This window comes from Mya arenaria, chromosome 4, assembly GCF_026914265.1.
Source record: "Mya arenaria isolate MELC-2E11 chromosome 4, ASM2691426v1".
Taxonomy (NCBI): Eukaryota; Metazoa; Mollusca; class Bivalvia; order Myida; family Myidae; genus Mya; species Mya arenaria.
This window is the reverse complement of record NC_069125.1, coordinates 73390300-73413370: the sequence shown is the minus strand read 5'-3', so window position 1 is coordinate 73413370 and position 23071 is coordinate 73390300. Positions and strand designations below refer to the sequence as shown.

Sequence of the window (23071 nt, the reverse complement as noted above, 5' to 3'; positions counted from 1 at the left end):
TTATATATACATGTATTCACAATTTGAAGGTGAAGATAAATTACATTGTATTTATTTTCTGCACGTCTCAATATTTACATTAAATAACTCGCATCCGGGACAAAGATCGCTCTCTGTCATTTACGTCTGCCAATTTCAATATCTTGTTTAGATATTTTGTGACAATTCGTCTTTTTCAAATCAGCTGGATACAAAAAAGTTCTTGTTACGACATTCTTCATTTTATAAGCACATAAAGCTGACAGACGTACACCATGGACACATTGTTGATATATATGGACGCCGCCTAATTCCTTCATTTGTCCAGCTTTTGAAAAACAATTTACATTAGATTTGTCTAAGTGGCGCATTTATCTTCATCTGACTGATCATGCCTCAATTGACTGATAACAATCGTATGATGTTAAATCTCTATTTATTTTGACAAACTTGCCAAAATATCAAGTTATGAAGTTTCTGACAGCTCTATTCAAGTTTTTACTGAAAATCCTTCTATATTAGGACGTATGGACGACGACACACTGAGATCATGGCCGTGCAGTGCTCAATTCACGAATTGTTCATAAAAGCCATTAAACCTCTTCTAAACAAAGGAAAACGTAACTGATTTAAATTTGCCCGAATACCTTCCGACAGGCATGGAGCTGACGTCTACTCTGATGTTTCGTTTCAACCCGACCGTTCCAACATTAACGTGGCTGCCTCTCGCCGAGAAGACGTCATATCCGCAGAACAACTCGACGGCAATCAGCACGTACATGTCACTTGACAGGATAACGGCCGCTCTCGTGGCCACCTTCAGACACTTTAAATGGCATAAACTGGGTACGCTCAACCTACCTATTTCATGTTGCATTATGTCGCAATCCATTTGTAGCAGGTCAGTTTTATATGGACTTTAACGTGGTCAAATTTCACTGTTTTCTTTCTCTTCTTTTTCACTTTCACAGTGAATATAAATAGGATAACATCAAATCAAAAATAATGTCTTACAACAGTTAACGAATCAAGCTCAAACTTGAATAAAGTCACTTAACGACATATCAAGCAATGCAAATGCAATGACCTTTGAGCTTAAACGGAAAAGTGTTTTAAAGTGATACTCGTACCTAAAATCAGTACATTCACATGTATAACAAACAGAAATTTTGAGCGATAAACCTTTGATTGTAAGGCTGTGTTTAATCGATCAAAACGGACAAATATCAAATGACTGGTGGGTCCTAAAAGATTTACAGTGATCAACTGTTGTCTCATGAGGAAGAAATAACACGTTTCTGCACCGTCCTTTTAAATCTAACACGGTGTCCTTCACAAAAACCATTGTTTTCGATATGTATTCATCCTTTTCGGTAAACTAAAACAAATGTTTTAATGATGGTACTGAATACTTGCGAGTAAGAGTGCATCTTCAAATTTAATAAAAATTACAATGTTGGTCAACAGATAACGTATGGAATGTGTTGTTTCTTTTGAGCTGGCATTCACTGATGATATTATTTTAAGGGTTTATTATTTTTTCTAGTTTCAATTGAAGGGAGGTAATTTAACATGTATATACTTTGACGCTATTTTTTTGTCCAACTACACCTGTGTTTATAGAAAGGCCAAACAATTTGACTATTTTGTACATGAATGTATTTTCTTATAATCTTATAAGAGGAAAATGTTTATGAATTGAACGAAAATCCTGTTATGTACATAAAGGGTAATACCTCATTACACTTGTTGGAAATACGCATAGAAGTGTAATGTATGCTATATATATATACATATACGGTGTGTCATCTTCATCATTAAGATGGATTTTCTATTTTTATTTTCAAATATATTGAAATTTGAGAACTGATATATAAACTGTGTGTCATCTTCATCATTGAGATGGATTTTTTATTTTCATCTTCAAATATATTGAAATTTGAAAACTATCCATTGGAAATGTTGTTAAGTGTATTTTTACAATAATAAGTAAATCTTTGTAAATGTTTAAAATCATCTGTTTCTACGTGATGCCAGCTGTAATTTCGGCCGCTAAGGAACCGTGCTCCGAACTAGTGGACATGGTAAATAGCGTCTTCCCAAACATGGATTTGCTCACCACGCGTGTCAAACTCCTCCAGGCGCTTGTCCACAAACATCTCACAGACGCCCTCACCGAAATCAGGGACCATGCCAGAGGTAAATGTGTTATACAATATTAATATATAAGCTTAAGGGTTTGCGCACATATCCCTGAGAAAAATCAACAACAAAATAAATATACTGCAAGTAATTAAGGGACATATTTATTCGAAGGAAAGCGCTTCTGTGTTACAGGACAATACGAAAAATGACTCAAATACAGTCTGTGTCCACGATAATGTTTCAGTTGTGCTGGTTTGCCTTCCACCGACGGCCCTGTGGCAACTGCTGGTGGTGGCGGACGAACTAGGGATGTCAGCGAAAGAGTACGTCTTCCTGTACATCCGGTGGGGAGCCTCGCCCGCTACTGGGCTGCTGGAGCACACGACTGCTTTGGACGCCGGTAAAAGCAATCCATGTATTACAAGTTTTAGTATCACGTTAACGCATTATATTTATAAGTGCATAAATTAATAAATAATTTGAATATTAATTAAAAGGAATCATAATATCCAGTCGATTTAACTTTTTCAGTGGAAGTTTCCCGAGTGCTCTCGCCCCTCCTGCAAGTATCTGTGTTTGCCGTTGATAACGACCGTTTAAAGAACTTTACAGCCGCCTTGGCAGCTGCTTCGCTTCCTGAACTGCCCGGCACACCCAGCAATCAGGTTTGAGACACAATTATATAGGTGTTTGTTATCAACAAAGAGGAGATAAAATCTTTCCGTTTTCAGGGACAGTTAAAGATGCACTCTTAGTCACAAATAAGATTAACCATACTTAATAATACTGTTTTAATATTCCAAAAAGGATGAATAAATGTAAAAAACAATGGTTCTTATGAAGGATACCGAGTTAACTTTGAAAGAAATTAGCATAAAAAACGGTATTTCAACATTATGAGACTATAGTACACGCCGGGTAATCATTGGAGCCATAACATTTTGTTATGTGTTGAAAATGCTCCAACGCGTCTTCCGTTGTAGTACCAATGAGTGGAATATGGATGTAGACAGTGAGTTTGATTTCTTATTTTTTCATTTTTAGAGGTTAATACGATTAAATTTAAAAATTTGGAGAATGTAGTTCCACATGGGAATGGCAATTCGTTTCCTACTAAATTACTATTCAAACCTAAGGTACGAGAACAATTCTCACGAAAATCCAGATGTTTACGTTGTCAACACTAACGTCTAGCAAGTTATGCAAGTTCTAGACGATCAGATATTAAATTTTATTCAGGACTTTTACATTTAGAACAACTCATGGCCATTCCTATGTGGAACTACATTCTCCAAATTTTTAAATTTAATCGTATAAACCTCTAAAAATGAAAACTAAGAAGCCATACTCACTGTTTACATCCATATTCCACTCATTGGTACTACAACGGAAGACGCGTTGGAGCATTTTCAACACATAACAAAATGTTATGGCTCCAATGATTACTTGGCGTGTCTTAATATTTTTGCGCTTTCACTTTTTGAATAAACGGTTACAATCTTGTTATCAGTAATTGATATTTTCCATAAACGCATTATTTAGTAACTATTTATGGTTCATCACTCAAAATGTATGTTTGTTATACATCTGTATGTATTGATTTTGAATAATAGTGTTACTTTAAGCTACTAATGATACAATAATTGTGGTAAAATGTGATGTAAGTTAGTTTCGTAAACAACTTAAAATGGAATGGGTTTTTTTGTGTGTTTTTTTTTTACATACATGCTGAAACATATAGCGGATAATTGTTTGTTTCAGTATAAGATCGTAATATATTTCACAGAGTGGGCACCAAAACAATCGTTCACGAGTGGCGTAGACACGAATGAAATACTCACCTTTGGTTTTCACGAGGTGAAATATATTGCTATCCTACACGAAAATAAAAAAAAATCTTTGGAACCGAGTGCGGGCTCAAAATTCAAAATAATGAACAATATCAAATTGATATTTTCACTGTTTGAAACAATAAATTATTAATCTTACTTTACTGATGAATCTCTATAAACCACCGGAAGGCATAATGAATACATATATTATGTTACACGAGTGGTCAGCCAACACAGACTTAATTAAATCAGTTTAATGTATTTGGTAATGAATTACCAGAAATGTGATATTCAATTTATATCACTTTCAACGCTTTAAAATTATGACGATTCGTCGAATATGTAGAGGATATTTGTTTATTTCAGTGTAAGATCGTATTTTATTTCACGAGTGTCACGAGTGTCATAGAAACTATAGTTCTTCTATGATCACGAGCTGATATAGCTGATGACGTAGCTGCCAATTTTCTACTTCCGGATTTTTGAGAAAAAGTTCTCTGATATTCTTTTTTTATAGTTTATTATTTGCTCTTTTTTAAGTGGGAAAATTTTATGAACATTAATCATGAAGTTTTATTAGTGCATCTATGTTCCAAAAATAACGAAAGCAATTTTATATTAAACAGGGCATGAATGCATAACCAATTTACTACGCCGCCATTTATTGAATGACAATTTGTCAAACGTGTAAGGAAAACAATTGCGGAAATTCATTGGATGTATAACAGTTTCCGTAGTTATAGAGTGTGTTTCATGATACATGGGTGATCAGTCATCTCATTGTTATTGACAAACAATTTAAAATATAATTGAACGATAATATAGCAATCTATTCATGTCCGAGCAATTGTTTTCGTCTGTAATCCGTTTGGCATGAAAGCAAATGTTCGAACATTCAGGAAATCATTTGAAAAACCGTTTCTTTATTTAAAGGTATGTAACATCTATTTAAATTTCATATTATTTTTCGTTGGCAACAATTTCTGATTCAAGGTGAATTGTTTTGTTGTGATGAAAGGGAAGTAACGACAATGAATTTTCAAAAGTAAATTTTAAAGTTTATATTTTCACTCCCTATTTTGCAGTGAAAATATCAGATTGATATATTCACTGTTGTTATTTCACTGATAAAACTCTATTTCATCGAAAAAGATGAAAGAATATATTACCCTACCAGTTGTTATATATGTTATGCTTTTCGATGAAATAAGGGGTTTAATCAGTGAAATAACAAGAGTGCAAGTTTGATATTTTCACTGCAAACAAGGGAGTGACGAAACATCAACTTCGAGTACTTCTTTTGAAATCTGTTGTAGTGATCTCCTCTTCAACCAAAATTAATTCACCTTAGATCAAGTGAATTTTCAGTTTTTTTTATATAAAACAAGTTGCCCATGTTTAAATAATTTAAAGATATTGATGGAAATAAACATCTAAATTTGGTCAATATATTCATGTCATGTACAATTTAAAGAGAGCATTCGTGCATTAACTGTTATTATTTGGATCATAAATCCATTTATAAAAGTTTATTGATGAATGTTTATAAACTGTTGACACTGGAACACGAGTAATTAATAAACTTTAAAACTCATCTTGGAGAACTATTTCTGTACAAACTGGCGTATGAACTACAGTTTACATGATCGCAGATCAGAACTTCACGAGAAGGGATCCCACGAATGGGTCGCAAAAGTGTTTCCAAAAGTGTTAATTTAGAAAAAATAAATTGAAATACCAAATATTTCCGAAAAAACATGAAATAAACTGAAAACTTGATGATTCAACGTAATATCGTATTTCATTTCACTCGTGGTCATAGAACAACTATATTTTGTTTAGTGGCTTCGTCAGTTGTTAAAAGGTGACACTCGTGAAATGAAATACGATAATACAATGAACAAGCACAGTAGTCGTAAATTTTAAAAAAAATGCCTAAAGCACAGCGCAAGGGCAAAAGCGACAATGAACTAGAAACACAAACGTATAAACATAATATAACATATACTGTTAATATATTTAATGAGGCTTATACAGAAATGAGCAAATGCCCCCTATTTCGTGACGGCAACGTCATTTATTATAAAAAAAGTTATTAAGATATTTCCCCGTGTCCTGCAGACGGACGAGTTCTCCGTGTCGCTTTACGAGACGGTGCTGCTGGCTGCCGACATGCTTCACACGGCCAACATCACTTCAAGTAGCCCCTTAGCGACGCCGTCTCATGCCTTCAACTTCACACTTCTGAAGAGAAATTATACGAGTAAGAGTTTCTTGTGAACGCGTCAGTTTTGCATGTTCGCCATTCTAATAGCCATGCACTATCGATCATCATTTGCTGCACGCTGACTGATCAGGATCATTGATTTATTTCAGCAATGTTCGGTGAAAAAATAGTTTCCACTAGCGGTAAAATATCCCGGTCCATCGTGATAAAACACTACCAAGATGGCGACTTCTTCACCGTTGGTCACGTGGCCGGCAATTACCATCCAGCTGCCCAGATCCGGTGGCCGGGTGGGAACGTACCACCGGATTCCCCGCAATGCGGCTGGCAGGGGGAACTCTGTGACCGGGAAGGTATGTCATTTGCTAAATAACTTAATCGTTTGCACGCTCGTGATGCTGCATGAGGCAGAATTGAAAGCTTGAGAGTCTATACAATATCGTAAAAAATAAAAAAAAATAAGCAAAGTTCTTGGACCTGCATGATCTAACACGAGCACAAGTCAATTTATGATAAAATGAAAACATTCTTCCAACCCCCAACTAGGCACATTTAGTACGTACGTTTTTATGTTGACAGTAAACACCAGTTCTACTTCCCCTGTCATCATCGGAACCTGTGTAGCTGTTGTCATACTGGGAGTGGTCGGAGTGGTGGTCTTCATCGTGTACAGGTTAGTGAAAAGAAGTGTCGACTCTCTTGTCATACACAGCTTGCCAGCTCTTAATATTCTTCATCAATATTTCCACCACCACGTTCAACGAGCTATATGCATTCATGCATGTTTACAGGAAGTCTCGCTTGGAAAAAGATCTGCTAAGTACGGGCTGGAAGGTGAACGCAGCCGATATTCGTGTCCGCCGCACCCGTCATGCCGCCCACAATCCACTCCTGGACCGCGACACCAACGCCAATCCGCGCGCGAAACTAGTCCGCATGGTAGCGAACGTTTCTCTTAACATTCCTGAGCATTACACTGAAGTACAATTGTAGTTGTAGCAATAGAACCCTAAGGTCTTTTCTTTTTCTTATTAGTTTTAACTTCTTACTCAGTGACCGCTTTTTGTCCCTTCTGTAGGAGACGAGAGGGACGCTGGGACTAGGGTCCACCAGCAGTATCGACAAGACGCTTCTGTTTGCACCGGTCGGCAGCTACAAGGTATACCACAAATAGTAAAATCAAAATTTATAAATTTGACGTGGATATTTCGGCTAAATATCTAATATTTACTCAAAGTGTCACTTACATTTATTATAATGTAAGCCTTTAATATTTAAAGATAAATAAATTATCAAAAACCCCGCCAAAATATCCCTAATATGTGATGTATGTATATGTACATAAATCTTTTATTTTTGGATCATATAAGTCAATCGATGATTATGTATTAAATAACAATAAAAAAATCATGAACCTTTAATGTGCGCCTTTAATGCCCAAATGTTTTTATCAGGGCTCAATCGTGGCATTGAAAACCCTGCGGAGACGGTCCATACAACTCACACGGGAAACCCTCAGAGACTTCAATGCGGTAAGTATGCAAGATAAACGCTGAGAAATTTCGCTGTCTCGTATTTGTATATCTATCTGAATTTGAAGTATTTAATATGTTTTCGTGTTAAGCTGCGTGAGTTGACGCACGACAACCTGAACCCTTTTATCGGCGCGAGCATGGAGCCGGGGCAGTCGTACGTGCTAATGAAGTACTGCTCCAAGGGAAGCCTACAGGTGCGTGCCACCTTATAAAGTATGTGTAATAAATGTATCGTTCTTCGCAGTTGTCAGTAAAACTGAAGTCTCCGCGCCTCGTTGGTTCTTTATTTTGACTTATTGCCCTGGAACATTGACGTATTTTTAGTTTTAAACTAATAAAAAAAATTGCTTTTAGGATGTGCTAGAAAACGACGACATTAAGCTGGATAGCATGTTTAAAATGTCGTTTCTGATGGATCTTATCAGGGTATGTAAGACTTTTTAAAATTATTTTGAAACATACAAGCAATACAGTGCCGATTGTTTTAGATATAATTTCAAGTTAACAAAAAATAACTCTTCAGTTTATATTTATAATATCTTTAAAGTTTCATTCTGTAGGGAATGGATTTCCTGCACAAGAGCGTAGTTCGTTCTCATGGCAATTTGAAGTCGAGCAACTGCGTGATAGACAGCCGCTGGGTTCTGAAACTGACGGACTATGGAGCCCTGTGTTGCTCACAAGAGGATGAGGTCTGTACTTCCGGCTCTGACGTGGATCAGGATATCGACGTTTATGCAAGTAAGTTAATTATGTGAGAAATAGAGTACATGTATGTCCTTATCAGTATATTGTTGTTATAATTGTAGCATGAACGCGCTGTCTAATACTAAATACACCCCTTAAACAAATTTAATGTTAGCCATTTAATAGTAAACTTTTAAGAAAAATATCTAACTTAATGATTTGAAGGTTTAAAGAGTTAGAAATGTTTTGTAATCATGCCATAACTCCTCCGCTTTTATTAGCGCGACGTTTACTTTAGTCAACATGTAGCCAATGTGCGCAGACAGACCTTTACAAACTCTAACAACAGCAACAACAACAAAACCAACTCAATTAAGCCAGACAAACGCCCCAAAAGCTCAGTGGTAGATCGCCCTCAGCGATGGCAGAAGGGGTCCCGGGTTCAATCCCGACCACACCTTACCGAAATATACCAGCAGGGCCTTTGCCTGACGTGTGACATAAGGGTGAGTACTGGGAAATTTGGAGTATTCAGTACTGGCTAAAACTCAGGAACATCCCCCCGTAGCGGTCCTTACACCGGGAACGTCTCCCCCCGTAGCGGTCCTTACACCGGGAACTCAGGACCCCCCCCCCCCCCGTAGCGGTCCTTACACCGGGAACGTTAAAGAATTCGAAAAGCGCAAGGGTATCCCATCCGGGTATCCTTGTATCTCATTCTGTTTCGAAAATTGGAAATTGCGGAAACTTCTGTTACGCGCATCAAACAGAACAGCGAAAGAGAAACCAGCAGCCCACTATTAACAGCAGTACAAATAATTTGAAAATTGGTTACCCGGAATAAAACAACAACAACAATAATCTCAAAAAGTTAACAAATTATCTTTATTGATCATGGTATCTATAAATGTCCACCATAATTTTTTGGGGGATAACATGGAGTTATGTTGCCTAATTGTGTGATGGCCGTCAACAAATTTTTGATGTATGAAATGAATTGAATGAAGGGAATAGTTGTTATTTGTGAAAATCCAAACTTGCTCTAAAACTTTAACCTTACACAATGTGCCCTAAAATTATCCCTTAAGTCCCAAGTCAATCAGGGGCCATACTTTTTATTTAGGATGATAACGAGTTATGGAACCTAATTGTGTGGTGGCCCAAAGCATCTGTGTGGAGTATGAAGTGAATTTAATGCACAGCATTGGAGTTATAAGTGAAACTGCCAACTAGCCCTAAAACTTTGACCGGACGCCGACGTAGACGCGGATGCAAACACCGATACTACTCTGCTGGCGGCAAACTACTGCCTTAACTGGTACCTAGGCCTAGTCGGCCTAGGAGCATTTCGACCTGTGCGCTGACAATGATTCAGTGCAAATGTTTTATGACAGGACACCTGCATCTGGTGCTTCAGTTGGCCTGAGATTATTGAAATCCGTCTGCTGATGAGAATCTAGGAGTGCTGTGTGTGATAGAAGCCAACCCTTGGTTAAACCATCAGAACTCCACTTTATATAAAGTTTATAAACAGACGCAACTAACTTCCCTTTCTGACCATTGGTTCCCTAACCAGACAAGGAAGCCTGGGGAAAATTATAAGTAAGCTCTACGACACCGATTGAACATACAACCGGCACGTTACGCAATGACCGACACGTTTTTTGTGATTAGACAGTGAATGATAACCGTAAACCAGTGTCTTTGAATGTGTACAAGTATTTGGCATAGGTTGTGTATTTAAGGACTGCTGTGGACGGCCCCGGAGCTGCTGAGGATGTGCCGGCGACCACCCAAAGGCAGCCAGCGGGGAGACGTATACAGTGTCGCCATTATAATGCAGGAAGTCATCTTCAGGTGCCCTCCCTTCTTCTTTAATGGCGCAGTTTCTAATAAAGGTATAAGCTTCACGTTCAACAATTAATTTCTTACAGTATCAGAGTCGTTTTTGCAAAGACTCTGAATCAGTTTTTTACCAATCTCCTGACGCCTGTTACAGAGATAATCAGCAAGGTACAGGCTGATGAGAACCCACCGTACCGGCCCCGGCTGGCGGGGGACGTGGATGTCGCTGAACGTCTCATCACCCTGATGTGCGCCTGCTGGAACGAGAACCCGGACACGAGGCCGGATGTCCACACTGTGCTGAAAACGCTCATGGAGATCAACGGGAAGGGGTAATATTGGCGCCGCTCTGTCTCGTTTTCTGGTATTAATATTCATTATATCTTCCTGGTGCAAGCGTTTTGAGAGGAACAAAGCCGAATATTGAGGAAGTTTACGGGTTACGCCAGATGCAGTTAAGTCCTATTTCATACTTTACTATTTCCCCTAAACACTTACAGGAAGAGGACGATGCTTGACAACATGTTGGCGATGCTGGAGACGTACAGTAACAACCTAGAGGCGCTGGTGGTGGATCGGACAGAGGAACTGGCTCTGGAGAAGCACAAGACTGACACACTCCTCTGCCAGATGCTACCACCGTACGTACCTCACCGGCACTTCACATATATAGGTCTCACACGCGATAGACACAGTAATTGTTGTCTATGACAACGTGGTATAAATTTAATACTTTTCCTGTGGGGAAGACGGTACATGAACTAGTTTTTTTTTTGTATGAGCGAACTATGTTTTCCTTAACTGCTTCAAGATATGAATGTTCTTTATGGAACCCCTTTCTTATCAGACTTCTATATACAGCCTCGTTGCGGAGCAGCTGAAGCGTGGCGAGCACGTGGTTCCGGAGACGTTCTCGGAGGCGTCCGTTTTCTTCTCGGACATCGTGGGCTTTACCAGCCTCTCCGGCGCCAGCACGCCCCTACAGGTCAGCTTCTCACTTAATATGCCATATGCAATACACGCGGGTTTTGTTGACGATGTCTTTTTCTCGAGTTAGCGGGTCTTTTTTAGTTCAGGTAATAGTTTGAGTTTTTTTAACATCAACGAGGGTGCCCTGCTCATTTAATAAGATTGTATTTAACATGTTCTATAAACTGACTAAGCTAATTACGAGTTTCATCAGTCGATGAACTCAATTATGACGACATATCTATTTAGATGTAAATATGCAATACTAAACGATTTAACGTTGTACTTATTGAAAGTCATTAGGCGATTTCATTGGCTTAAAAAGAAGGTTATAATATAAATTATAACCATATTTGACGAATTGTATGTATGTGCTAACATATATGTCCCCGTGCTATTTTTTCAGGTGATCGATTTGCTCAATGGTCTCTACACAACGTTTGATGAAATCATAGAAATGCACGACGTGTACAAGGTACGTGATAATAAACAATACGCTGAGAAATATACTTTTAACAATCAAATGATATGAAATCAATTATCGCAGTACGTTTAAAAACCCAAATGATAGCTAAAATATCATACCGGGATATATTTTTTTAACAAAAAAGTTCTGGAAATATTCATATACAGTAAAACTGCGGTCGCTCGAACAAGCGGTCGTTCGAGAACCGGCGTTCCCTCGAGGTCGGAGCTTGGTCCCGAACTTTTTTCCTTCTATTTTCATATAAAATATACCTACGCTGCATCGAAACCTTATTAAGTCGAGGAGTCGAGCAATATACTCGGTCCCAAGTACACAATTCATGCACAAAACCTTATGGCTCCCTCGAGGTAATAATTTCACACTTTGTACATCCATTCGCATTTGTTTTATATTTCAGGTTGAAACGATAGGGGACGCATACATGGTGGCGAGTGGCGTGCCTCGCCGGTGTCCCCAACACGCGGCCGAGATCGCCAATATGGCGCTGGATCTCCTGAGCGCCATCACCAGCATCCGAGTTCGGCATTTGCCGGAAGCACGACTGCAGCTGCGCATTGGCTTGCACATGGGACCATGCGCCGCCGGGGTGGTCGGGCAAACGATGCCGCGATACTGCCTTTTCGGTGACACCATCAACATGGCATCCAGGATGGAGTCTACTGGCAAAGGTTAGACTTTTGACACTCACCACCTCTACTAATTCCCTAAAGTCCAAGTGAATGTGCATTGTGCATGTTAGAATGGCATGAACGACAACACGAGGGTATTGTTTTATGCGGGTATCAGCGGACTCCTAAAAGTGCATGCTGTTTCCGTGGTGTTGTGGTTATCACTGAGTTCATTCTTCAGACATATAATATTGCGTGGTGCCCTTATAGGGAGTGAGGCATATTATTATAGCATTTAATTGGCGAAAATTAACTATAATGCACCTAATCATTTTGGCTGTGAACTTACTGTTGACAATGAATGCTATTTCCCTTGTGTAGTGGTTATCACATCCGCTTAACACGCGGAAGGAGTTCAATTCCTAGCGGAAACATTATATTTTATATTCGCCTTTTTATTTTGATTTTAAGGACAGTATATGAAAGTTACTGCGGCTTGTTTTATGTCAAAAGTTTGAACTAACCTTAGTCGATTCTATTTTTTGTTTTAATTGGTCGATTGACTTCGCATCTTCGATATATGGGAGCAGTTTTCTGACTTTTAGTGAGCCTGTTCTAATATTGATTTAGTTACCGATTTTGACGTTTTTATTAACAAATACCCACGAGTAAAATTGTTTTATTCCATTCCGTTCTGTTTCAGCGCTGCACATTCACGTGAGTTCTGACTTTGCAGCCGCTCTTCGGGAACTCAATCAAGGTTTCCTGTTAATGGAACGCGGGGTTATCGAGGTCAAGGTCAGCAAGATTTCATTGTGTAGTCTTACAATGCTTAAAGTAAAGCTCATTTGAATTTGGTGAACTTACTGGCAAGTTTTAAATGTATACCTGTGTGGTTATTTATTATATGTACCAAAGGTAGTCTTACTAAGAAAGGCTAATGCCTGTAACAGTTAACGTTCTTGCTGATTTAGCCCGGCATGTTTATTCAGGGTAAGGGTCAGCAGAAGACGTACTGGTTGATCGGTAAGGAGGGATACACACAGACCTTACCAGAGGAAACACAAAGGTAAGGTATTTTGCTACAAAACACATGTTTAAGATTAAATAATATTGGCATATTGTATAACCAATAATAAAATACTATAAAATAGAAACTGCGGAGAGACGACTTCATGTACCTCGTACTGACTTATGCGTTTTTCTAATTTCAAGAATTGATGATCTAGTTTAATATATAGATTTCACGCTTCAGATTACGGGAAAAATTTAATGAGAGTGTGGAGCGCGGGAGGCCACCGTCACCGACAGACACGTGCATTTCGAGCGGAAGTCAGTTCGAGAGCACGAGCATGTATGGAAACGCTTTCAGGAGAGCGTCCAATGCCATCCTCTTCATCCGGCAACTATCAAATCAGTCTAATTACAGTGGCCATTCCAAGAGCAGGCTCGTTATAAATAACTGCGACGAGGAGAAAGATCCTGGCGACATGTTGACTCTACCCGTCACTGATGGCAAGAACAGTTCAATGATATTGCCACGGTCGGAGAGTGGTCGGCTTTCCGCTGACGGACACAAACATACTCACGGTTCTAGTGGACACAGGAAAAGGAAGAAAGCAAAAACACGGCACAAGTCACCAGATGTCACATCAACAGATCACAAGTTTCTTATCCCGAAAATAGAAGTGACAAACCAGAGTGTTTAGCAATGCACCCAATAATTACGTGCCCGCATTGGTGTTCACTTTACCTCTGTCGTAGTGCAGACTGGATCTACGGTACAGAATGGTTAGCATGTACAGATACATGCACATACTGACGTTGTAAGCCACTACAGTTAACAGGAATAATCCGAGAGTTAAAGCGCTGCAACACACTATGAAGAAGTGCATACGTGCATAAAAGAGCTGTTTTAACATTACTGCAGTAACAATGGTTATATATACATAAGCTTTTGCAAGTTGATAAATAACATTAGCAGTATTATCTATATATCCATTACTCTATAATACCCTTCTCTATATCTAGATAACTGTTCATCGGATGTTTAAGGAACTTAACTCACTTGAAGCTTTCATTATTGATACAAACTTTTCTAAGCAGAGTCAAATTCCTGAGTGGACAAGAAATGCTGTTTTCGAATGGTTGCATTCGAAAAATTGATGTTTCCACTGAACAAGAGCATGTTCGAAGATATGTTTAGTAAGAGTGAAAGCATTAGGAATGAGCAAACTGAAGTTTAAGCAATGCCCTGGACAGATTTGACAAACATCTATTAACAAATGGGAGACAAATGCACGAATAATTGCCCAGAAAAATACAGTTTCTTGCTCAGTGTGCAGCTTATTAACTGATCAAAGTATTTATTTTTTTAGTTATTCTGAGTTGTGTTTCAGACAAACATTGCTCCTGTGCTGTGTATAGCTGTGCTTTACCATATATGTTCAAAGTTTCATTTAATTCTTACCAGTAGTTTCCAAATTTTGCCTATTGTAAAGAAAATTTAAAGTACAAGCGGAGATAACTCTGTGACCAAAAGCTATCATGTTTGCGCTGTGCACAAATTGAAATTCCAATCTACATATTGTAACGTTCAAAAGTTCAATTAATATCTTTGATTAGTTTGTCAAGCCGTTAATTGTTGAAATGGATTGTTGAACATTTGACCAAGTCCCAAGTTCTAGGTTCAAAAGTTTCAAATATTGTTTGTATAGAAAATGTAGTCTATTTATAGCGTGAAAGAAGGGTTATTGAACACTAGACAAGCGACTTACTTATTTTACTGGCACATCATATGTAAACGGGTGAATCTAATTTAGATATGCGAAAAGGTAATTTCACCGAAAATGTTAGTTACAAGGCTTCTTGTGCCAATTTGACAATTTCATATTTGACTGTTTACAAATGTTTTATAATGGCAATGAAGGTAACTATTGTCTATACACGTACATTTGGACAGTACCATGAAGGTAACTATTGTCTATACACGTACATTTGGACAGTACCATGAAGGTAACTATTGTCTATACCCGTACATTTGGACAGTACCATGAAGGTAACTATTGTCTATACCCGTACATTTGGACAGTACCATGAAGGTAACTATTGTCTATACCCGTACATTTGGACAGTACCATGAAGGTAACTATTGTCTATACACGTACATTTGGACAGTACCATGAAGGTAACTATTGTCTATACACGTACATTTGGACAGTACCATGAAGGTAACTATTGTCTATACACGTACATTTGGACAGTACCATGAAGGTAACTATTGTCTATACCCGTACATTTGGACAGTACCATGAAGGTAACTATTGTCTATACCCGTACATTTGGACAGTACCATGAAGGTAACTATTGTCTATACCCGTACATTTGGACAGTACCATGAAGGTAACTATTGTCTATACCCGTACATTTGGACAGTACCATGAAGGTAACTATTGTCTATACACGTACATTTGGACAGTACCATGAAGGTAACTATTGTCTATACCCGTACATTTGGACAGTACCATGAAGGTAACTATTGTCTATACCCGTACATTTGGACAGTACCATGAAGGTAACTATTGTCTATACACGTACATTTGGACAGTACCGTGAAGGTAACTTTTGTCTATACACGTACATTTGGACAGTACCGTGAAGGTAACTATTGTCTATACACGTACATTTGGACAGTACCATGAATGTAACTATTGTCTATACCCGTACATTTGGACAGTACCATGAAGGTAACTATTGTCTATACACGTACATTTAAAACTTTGCCATGACTAAGCGCCTACCTTCTTTTTGCATTTAATTAAATTTAAAAAAAAATCTAAGAAAAGCTGAAAGGACAAGCGAAACATGAGTTGGATTATCATCCGAAATCCCGTTTTAAGAGGCCGATGCCTTATTCATTGGCACAAGGAGGCAAACAATTGTGTCTTTCTTTTAGTATTTAATGGGTGAAATTTTATGACTATAATACATCTAAAGTACTTGGTTGTGGACACTCTGTTAGCAATAAGTGTTGTTTCCGCAGGGTAGAGGTTATGACATCCGCTTAACACGCGGATATATATTTTTTTTTCATTTCGTTAACGAAGTTAAATACCTGCAGCAGCCAATTGTTTAAAAATGTGAACAGATTCCGTAAGTTAACTTCCGGCTAGTTTTCCATATTAAAGAATTTGATTGGTTAATAGTAAATTTTGGATAACTTTTGACCAATCGATGAACTTTTTGACCAACTATGTCTTATCCAAAGAATGAACCAGTTTTACACTACCTACCTGGTACTAATTCTGTTGGTCGTCTTAAACAGTTTTCACTGATCTGTGATATGGGTTATATATAAGATACCCATCAGGTTGGTCGAATGAGAGATTTCTACAACATCAGAAATAGTGTTGTTGTCCATATACCAAATTTCTCTTAACAAGACCTATCAGGCTGTTTACTTTGTTAACAGGTCTTTTTTATTATGTGACGAAAGACTGAGGCTATTCGATAAAAACAAGTCTTTTTCTGAGACTTCTTCTTCGATTACAGAATATATATTTTTTGAGTTAATCTTGACGTAGTCTGCGTCGAATTGATCGTAGCAGCTAATAAAGAAAACCTTACACTTTTTATATTGAATTTCAATAGCCAAGTGTCGCTCCATCCACACATGCGCTGGATATCTCAATAGCCAAGTGTCGCTCCATCCACACATGCGCTGGATATCTCAATAGCCAAGTGTCGCTCCATCCACACATGCGCTGGATATCTCAATAGCCAAGTGTCGCTACATCCACACATGCGCTGAATATCTCAATAGCCAAGTGTCGCTCCATCCACACATGCGCTGGATATCTCAATGACCAAGTGTCGCTCCATCCACACATGCGCTGGATCTCTCAATTACCAAGTGTCGCTCCATTCACACATGCGCTGGATATCTCAATTACCAAGTGTCGTTCCATCCACACATGTGTCGCTCCATCCACACATGCGCTGGATATCTTAATAGCCAAGTGTCGCTCCATCCACACATGCGCTGAATATCTCAATATCCAAGTGTCGCTCCATCCACACATGCGCTGGATATCTCAATAGCCAAGTGTTTCTCCATCCACACATGCGCTGGATATCTCAATTACCAAGTGTTGCTCCATCCACACATGCGTTGGATATCTCAATAGCCAAGTGTCGCTCCATCCACACATGCGCTGAATATCTCAATTACCAAGTGTCGCTCCATCCACACATGCGCTGAATATCTCAATTACCAAGTGTCGCTCCATCCACACATGCGCTGGATATCTCAATAGCCAAGTGTCGCTCCATCCACACATGCGCTGAATATCTGCGCTGAATATCTCAATAGCCAAGTGTCGCTCCATCCACACATGCGCTGAATATCTCAATTGCCAAGTGTCGCTCCATCCACACATGCGCTGGATATCTCAATAGCCAAGTGTCGTTCTATCCACACATGCGCTGGATATCTCAATAGCCAAGTGTCGCTCCATCCACACATGCGCTGGATATCTCAATAGCCAAGTGTCGCTCCATCCACAGATGCGCTGGATATCTCAATAGCCAAGTGTCGCTCCATCCACACATGCGCTGAATATCTCAATTGCCAAGTGTCGCTCCATCCACACATGCGCTGGATATCTCAATTGCCAAGTGTCGCTCCATTCACACATGCGCTGGATATCTCAATTACCAAGTGTCGCTCCATCCACACATGCGCTGGATATCTCAATAGCCAAGTGTCGTTCTATCCACACATGCGCTGGATATCTCAATAGCCAAGTGTCGCTCCATCCACACATGCGCTGGATATCTCAATAGCCAAGTGTCGCTCCATCCACGCATGCGCTGGATATCTCAATAGCCAAGTGTCGCTCCATCCACACATGCGCTGAATATCTCAATTACCAAGTGTCGCTCCATCCACACATGAGCTGAATATCTCAATTACCAAGTGTCGCTCCATTCACACATTCCCAATAATACATAGAAAATTAAAAACTCCCACTATTATTAAATCTTGTGCGATCGAACAAATTCCTGTTTTAACACTTCAAGCAAGTTCTTTTGGTTTTCAAGAGAAGAATTTGGGCTCTTGAATATGGCTCCTAGCAATGCTTTCTCAGATTTATTTTTCCTGAATTTACCAAGATGATCTTAAAAATGGTAGATCATTCAATATCTGGCAAGTGGTCAAAATAAATCGAATCTGCCACATATATAACAACACCTCTAGAGTTTGCATTCACCTTCCAATAAAACATGTATATCTATTCATTTTTGTGTGCATTCAGACGAATCACATATTTTGGGAAGAACTTCCGTCACAACTTTGGTATCTTAACATGTTCACTGCGTATGAAGTTATCTTAATTCATTCAATTAACAGGCAGCATTTGTATAGTAAACTTTCAACTTATTCACATCTGGTCCATAAATGACCTTTTCAAGATCAGCATGACTAGAAATGTAAGAACCTTTTTCAGAACTAATAGAACGGTTCTAACTGCTGATAATCAACAGTGGCACTGTTTAACCGTGTTAATATATGTACAGCCAGTATTATCTGTTTCAAAATCAATGAAAAGTACCCCAACAGCTTCCCTAGGGGTGCGACTAGGAGTACAGTCGTGATTAGAGCAATGCGATACGAACCTTTCGGTTGGCTATATTTACCACTCCATTCGTTTGTCCGCGGCGCTTCTCTTCGCGTAGCGGAAGGTTCTGTGTTCATCCTCAGCGGAAACAAAATATTTGAATATTTTTCTTTGATTTTAAAAAAGCATTATCGCAAAGTAATTTGTTTTGTTGTTATGATGCAAATGTGCTGTGTTTTATTCCACGAGTAATAAAGTTTAGCCATGAACCAACTATTTTGAGAACGCATCGTTTGCGTTATTTGTTCTAAATTCCTTACGCGAAAAGTGTATTTTTATGCCAAGGTAATCATGTTCAATACCGGGCTGATTACTATTGTCTGTAATCGAAAACTTGGAACTTGATGTTTTCATTGATTAAACGCTTATCGACTTGCGTATGTCAATATAACCAAGCATATGAAGTAAAAGAGGTGAACGGACAAGCGAACCTCCGGCGGGATTCGAACCCGCAATCCCCGGCTTAGGAGGCCGATGCCTTATCCATTAGGCCACGGAGGCGGTGTGGATATACATTTTAGTATTTAAAAATACATATAGCAAAAACATTTCGCTCCATAAATTTGCGAAATGTTATAAATATAAAAAAAAAGATTCATACTTGAGTGTGAAATAACTATCCACAATAAGTGCTGTTTCCGTAGTGTAGTGGTTATCACATCCGCTTAACACGCGGAAGGTCCTGAGTTCAATCCTCAGCGGAAACATAATATTTTGAAGGGCTCATTTTCTTTTTAAAGTACAGTATATTAGGGTAACCTTGGTTTGTTCTTATCATTAAAATGGATATTTCTGTAATTTATAAGGTTTTTGATGAACGAAATATTTTGAAAAAGCATTTTCGCATTTTGCATTTCCTTACTCGAAAAGTGTAATGTATTTGCGAAGGTTACCAGGTTCAACACCAGGAAAATAACTATTGTCTATAAACGTACGCTTGGAACTTGGTATTTTCAATGATTAAACGCCTATCGACTACCTTTTGTCAATATGAACAAGCATAAGATATGTAAGTTAAAGAGTTGTAATGACAAACGAACCTCCGGCGGATTCTAACCCGCAATCCCTGGCTTAGATCAATTAGGCTACGGAGGCGGTGTGTGTCCTCCGTTTTAGTATTTAATGATTGGAATATATTTGCTACAGTATGATACAATTTATGTACTTGGCTTTAAACTTGCTGTCCAGAATGAATGATGTTTCCGTGGTGTAGTGGTTATCACATCCGCTGAACACGCGGAAGGTCCTGAGTTCAATCCTCAGCGGAAACATAATATTTTGCCTTGCTGAAGGGCTCTTTGATTTTTAAAGAACAGTATATCAAAGTTAGATTGATTTGTTTTTATGACGAAAATAGATATTTCTGCAAGTAATAAAGTTTTTGCATCGACCAAAATATCTTAAAAAGCAACATTTGCGCTATATATTTGTTTTTAATTTGTTACGTGAAAATTGTAATCTTTTGGTAAAATACCGGTTGCAGCCAACTGCATAAAACTGAAAAAACGTCTGCATATTAACTTTAGAACTGATGATCACGTTCATTGGTTAATAATACATTTTGTATAACAACTGACCAATCCTTGAATATTTTGGCCGATTCTCTCCTAACTAAAGAATGTACCAGTTTTAAACAATTGGCCTCAGAAAGTTAAGTTATCGCCCATAAACAGACACTTTACGTAACGATTTTAATGATGAAGCGCATACTGACCTCCCTTTGTCAAATTGAAAATGCAAGTGATATGTAAGAAAAATAGCTCATCTGACAAACGAACCTCCGGTGGGACTCGAACCCGCAATCCCCGGCTTAGGAGGCCTTATCCATTGGGCCACGGAGGCGTTACATACCCGATTGCATAGTATTTCAAGAATTAAATGTTTATGCTATAATACAACTAATGCACTTGGCTTTGAACTTTCTGTAGATAATGAATGCTGTTTCCGTGGTGTGGTGGTTATCACATCCGCTTAACACGCGAAAGATCCTGAGTTCAATCCTCAGCGGAAACAAAATTTTTTGAAGCGATCTTTTCCCTTAATTTTTCTAAAGCAGTATCGCAGTTATTTGTTGTTTTTTGCTATGATAAAATTGTTGATGTTTTCCGCGAGTAATAAAGTTTGGGCATGTACCAACTATTTTGAGAATGCATCGTTTGCGCTATTTGTTCTAAATTCCTTACGCGAAAAGTGTAATGTATTTGCCAAGGTAATCATGTTCAATACCAGGCAGATTACTATTGTCTGTAATCGAAAACTTGGAACTTGATATTTTCTTTGATTAAACGCTTATCGACTTCCGTATGTCAATATAACCAAGCATATGAAGTAAAAGAGGTGAACGGACAAGCGAACCTCCGGCGGGATTCGAACCCGCAATCCCCGGCTTAGGAGGCCGATGCCTTATCCATTAGGCCACGGAGGCGGTGGATGTACACATTTTAGTATTTAAAAATACAAATAGCAATAACATTTCGCTCAAAAAATTTGCGAAACGTTATTAATATAATAAAAGATACATACTTGGTTGTGATATTACTGTAAACTATAAGTGCTGTTTCCGTGGTGTAGTGGTTATCACATCCGCTTAACACGCGGAAGGTCCTGAGTTCAATCCTCAGCGGAAACATAATATTTTGAAGGGCTCCTTTTCTTTGATCTTTAAAGTACAGTATATTAGGGTAACTTTGGTTTGTTCTTATCATTAAAATGGATATTTCTGTAATTTATAAGGTTTTTGATGTACGAAATATTTTGAAAAAGCATTTTCGCATTTTGCATTTCCTTACTCGAAAAGTGTAATGTATTTGCGCAGGTTACCAGGTTCAACACCAGGAAAATAACTATTGTCTATAAACGTACGCTTGGAACTTGGTATTTTCAATGATTAAACGCCTATCGACTACCTTTTGTCAATATGAACAAGCATAAGATATGTAAGTTAAAGAGTTGTAATGACAAACGAACCTCCGGCGGATTCTAACCCGCAATCCCTGGCTTAGATCAATTAGGCTACGGAGGCGGTGTGTGTCCTCCGTTTTAGTATTTAATGATTGGAATATATTTGCTATGATACAATTTATGTACTTGGCTTTAAACTTGCTGTCCAGAATGAATGCTGTTTCCGTGGTGTAGTGGTTATCACATCCGCTTAACACGCGGAAGGTCCTGAGTTCAATCCTCAGCGGAAACATAATATTTTGCCTTGCTGAAGGGCTCTTTGATTTTTAAAGAACATTATATCAAAGTTAGATTGATTTGTTCTTATGATGAAAATAGATATTTCTGCAAGTAATAAAGTTTTTGCATCGACCAAAATATCTTAAAAAGCAACATTTGCGCTATATATTTGTTTTCAATTTGTTACGTGAAAAGTGTAATCTTTTGGTAAAATACCGGTTGCAGCCAACTGCATAAAACTGAAAAAACGTCTGCATATTAACTTTAGAACTGATGATCACGTTCATTGGTTAATAATACATTTTGTATAACAACTGACCAATCCTTGAATATTTTGGCCGAGTCTCTCCTAACTAAAGAATGTACCAGTTTTAAACAATTGGCCTCAGAAAGTTAAGTTATCGCCCATAAACAGACACTTTACGTAACGATTTTAATGATGAAGCGCATACTGACCTCCCTTTGTCAATTTGAAAATGCAAGTGATATGTAAGAAAAATAGCTCATCTGACAAAAGAACCTCCGGCGGGACTCGAACCCGCAATCCCCGGCTTAGGAGGCCGATGCCTTATCCATTGGGCCACGGAGGCGTTACATACCCGATTGCATAGTATTTCAAGAACTAAATGTTTATGCTATAATACAACCAATGCACTTGGCTTTGAACTTTCTGTAGATAATGAATGCTGTTTCCGTGGTGTGGTGGTTATCACATCCGCTTAACACGCGAAAGATCCTGAGTTCAATCCTCAGCGGAAACAAATTATTTTGAAGCGATCTTTTCCCTTAATTTTTCAAAAGCAGTATCGCAGTTATTTATTGTATTTTGTTATGATAAAAGTATTGTTGTTTTCCGCGAGTAATAAAGCTTGGGCATGTACCAACTATTTTGAGAAT

At 38.4% G+C, this 23071-nt stretch overlaps 1 protein-coding gene and 9 non-coding genes across 10 annotated transcripts; 7 read left to right on the top strand and 3 right to left on the bottom strand.

Annotated features, from left to right (window-relative positions):
- Positions 1 to 652: 652 nt before the first annotated feature.
- LOC128232080 (atrial natriuretic peptide receptor 1-like) lies at positions 653 to 14781 on the top strand. The gene is made up of 22 exons (XM_052945428.1): positions 653 to 825; positions 2017 to 2178; positions 2369 to 2524; positions 2656 to 2789; positions 6078 to 6219; positions 6333 to 6536; positions 6763 to 6856; positions 6975 to 7122; positions 7262 to 7342; positions 7638 to 7715; positions 7808 to 7912; positions 8073 to 8144; positions 8279 to 8459; positions 10151 to 10303; positions 10405 to 10582; positions 10751 to 10891; positions 11112 to 11235; positions 11626 to 11694; positions 12104 to 12374; positions 13018 to 13112; positions 13307 to 13383; positions 13570 to 14781. Exons 1-22 carry the CDS (start codon positions 660 to 662, stop codon positions 14021 to 14023), a joined length of 3285 nt encoding a protein of 1094 aa, XP_052801388.1. The 5' UTR covers positions 653 to 659; the 3' UTR covers positions 14024 to 14781.
- A 4641-nt stretch (positions 14782 to 19422) lies between these two features.
- Positions 19423 to 19495, bottom strand: Trnar-ccu (transfer RNA arginine (anticodon CCU)). The gene has a single exon. It is a non-coding gene; the product is annotated as a tRNA-Arg (tRNA).
- Positions 19496 to 19628: 133 nt separating this feature from the next.
- Trnav-aac (transfer RNA valine (anticodon AAC)) lies at positions 19629 to 19701 on the top strand. The gene has a single exon. It is a non-coding gene; the product is annotated as a tRNA-Val (tRNA).
- A 491-nt stretch (positions 19702 to 20192) lies between these two features.
- Trnav-aac (transfer RNA valine (anticodon AAC)) lies at positions 20193 to 20265 on the top strand. Its single transcript has one exon. It is a non-coding gene; the product is annotated as a tRNA-Val (tRNA).
- A 669-nt stretch (positions 20266 to 20934) lies between these two features.
- On the top strand, positions 20935 to 21007 carry Trnav-aac (transfer RNA valine (anticodon AAC)). The gene has a single exon. It is a non-coding gene; the product is annotated as a tRNA-Val (tRNA).
- Positions 21008 to 21346: 339 nt separating this feature from the next.
- Positions 21347 to 21419, bottom strand: Trnar-ccu (transfer RNA arginine (anticodon CCU)). Its single transcript has one exon. It is a non-coding gene; the product is annotated as a tRNA-Arg (tRNA).
- A 131-nt stretch (positions 21420 to 21550) lies between these two features.
- Positions 21551 to 21623, top strand: Trnav-aac (transfer RNA valine (anticodon AAC)). The gene has a single exon. It is a non-coding gene; the product is annotated as a tRNA-Val (tRNA).
- A 491-nt stretch (positions 21624 to 22114) lies between these two features.
- Positions 22115 to 22187, top strand: Trnav-aac (transfer RNA valine (anticodon AAC)). The gene has a single exon. It is a non-coding gene; the product is annotated as a tRNA-Val (tRNA).
- A 504-nt stretch (positions 22188 to 22691) lies between these two features.
- On the bottom strand, positions 22692 to 22764 carry Trnar-ccu (transfer RNA arginine (anticodon CCU)). Its single transcript has one exon. It is a non-coding gene; the product is annotated as a tRNA-Arg (tRNA).
- Positions 22765 to 22862: 98 nt separating this feature from the next.
- On the top strand, positions 22863 to 22935 carry Trnav-aac (transfer RNA valine (anticodon AAC)). Its single transcript has one exon. It is a non-coding gene; the product is annotated as a tRNA-Val (tRNA).
- Positions 22936 to 23071: the final 136 nt, after the last annotated feature.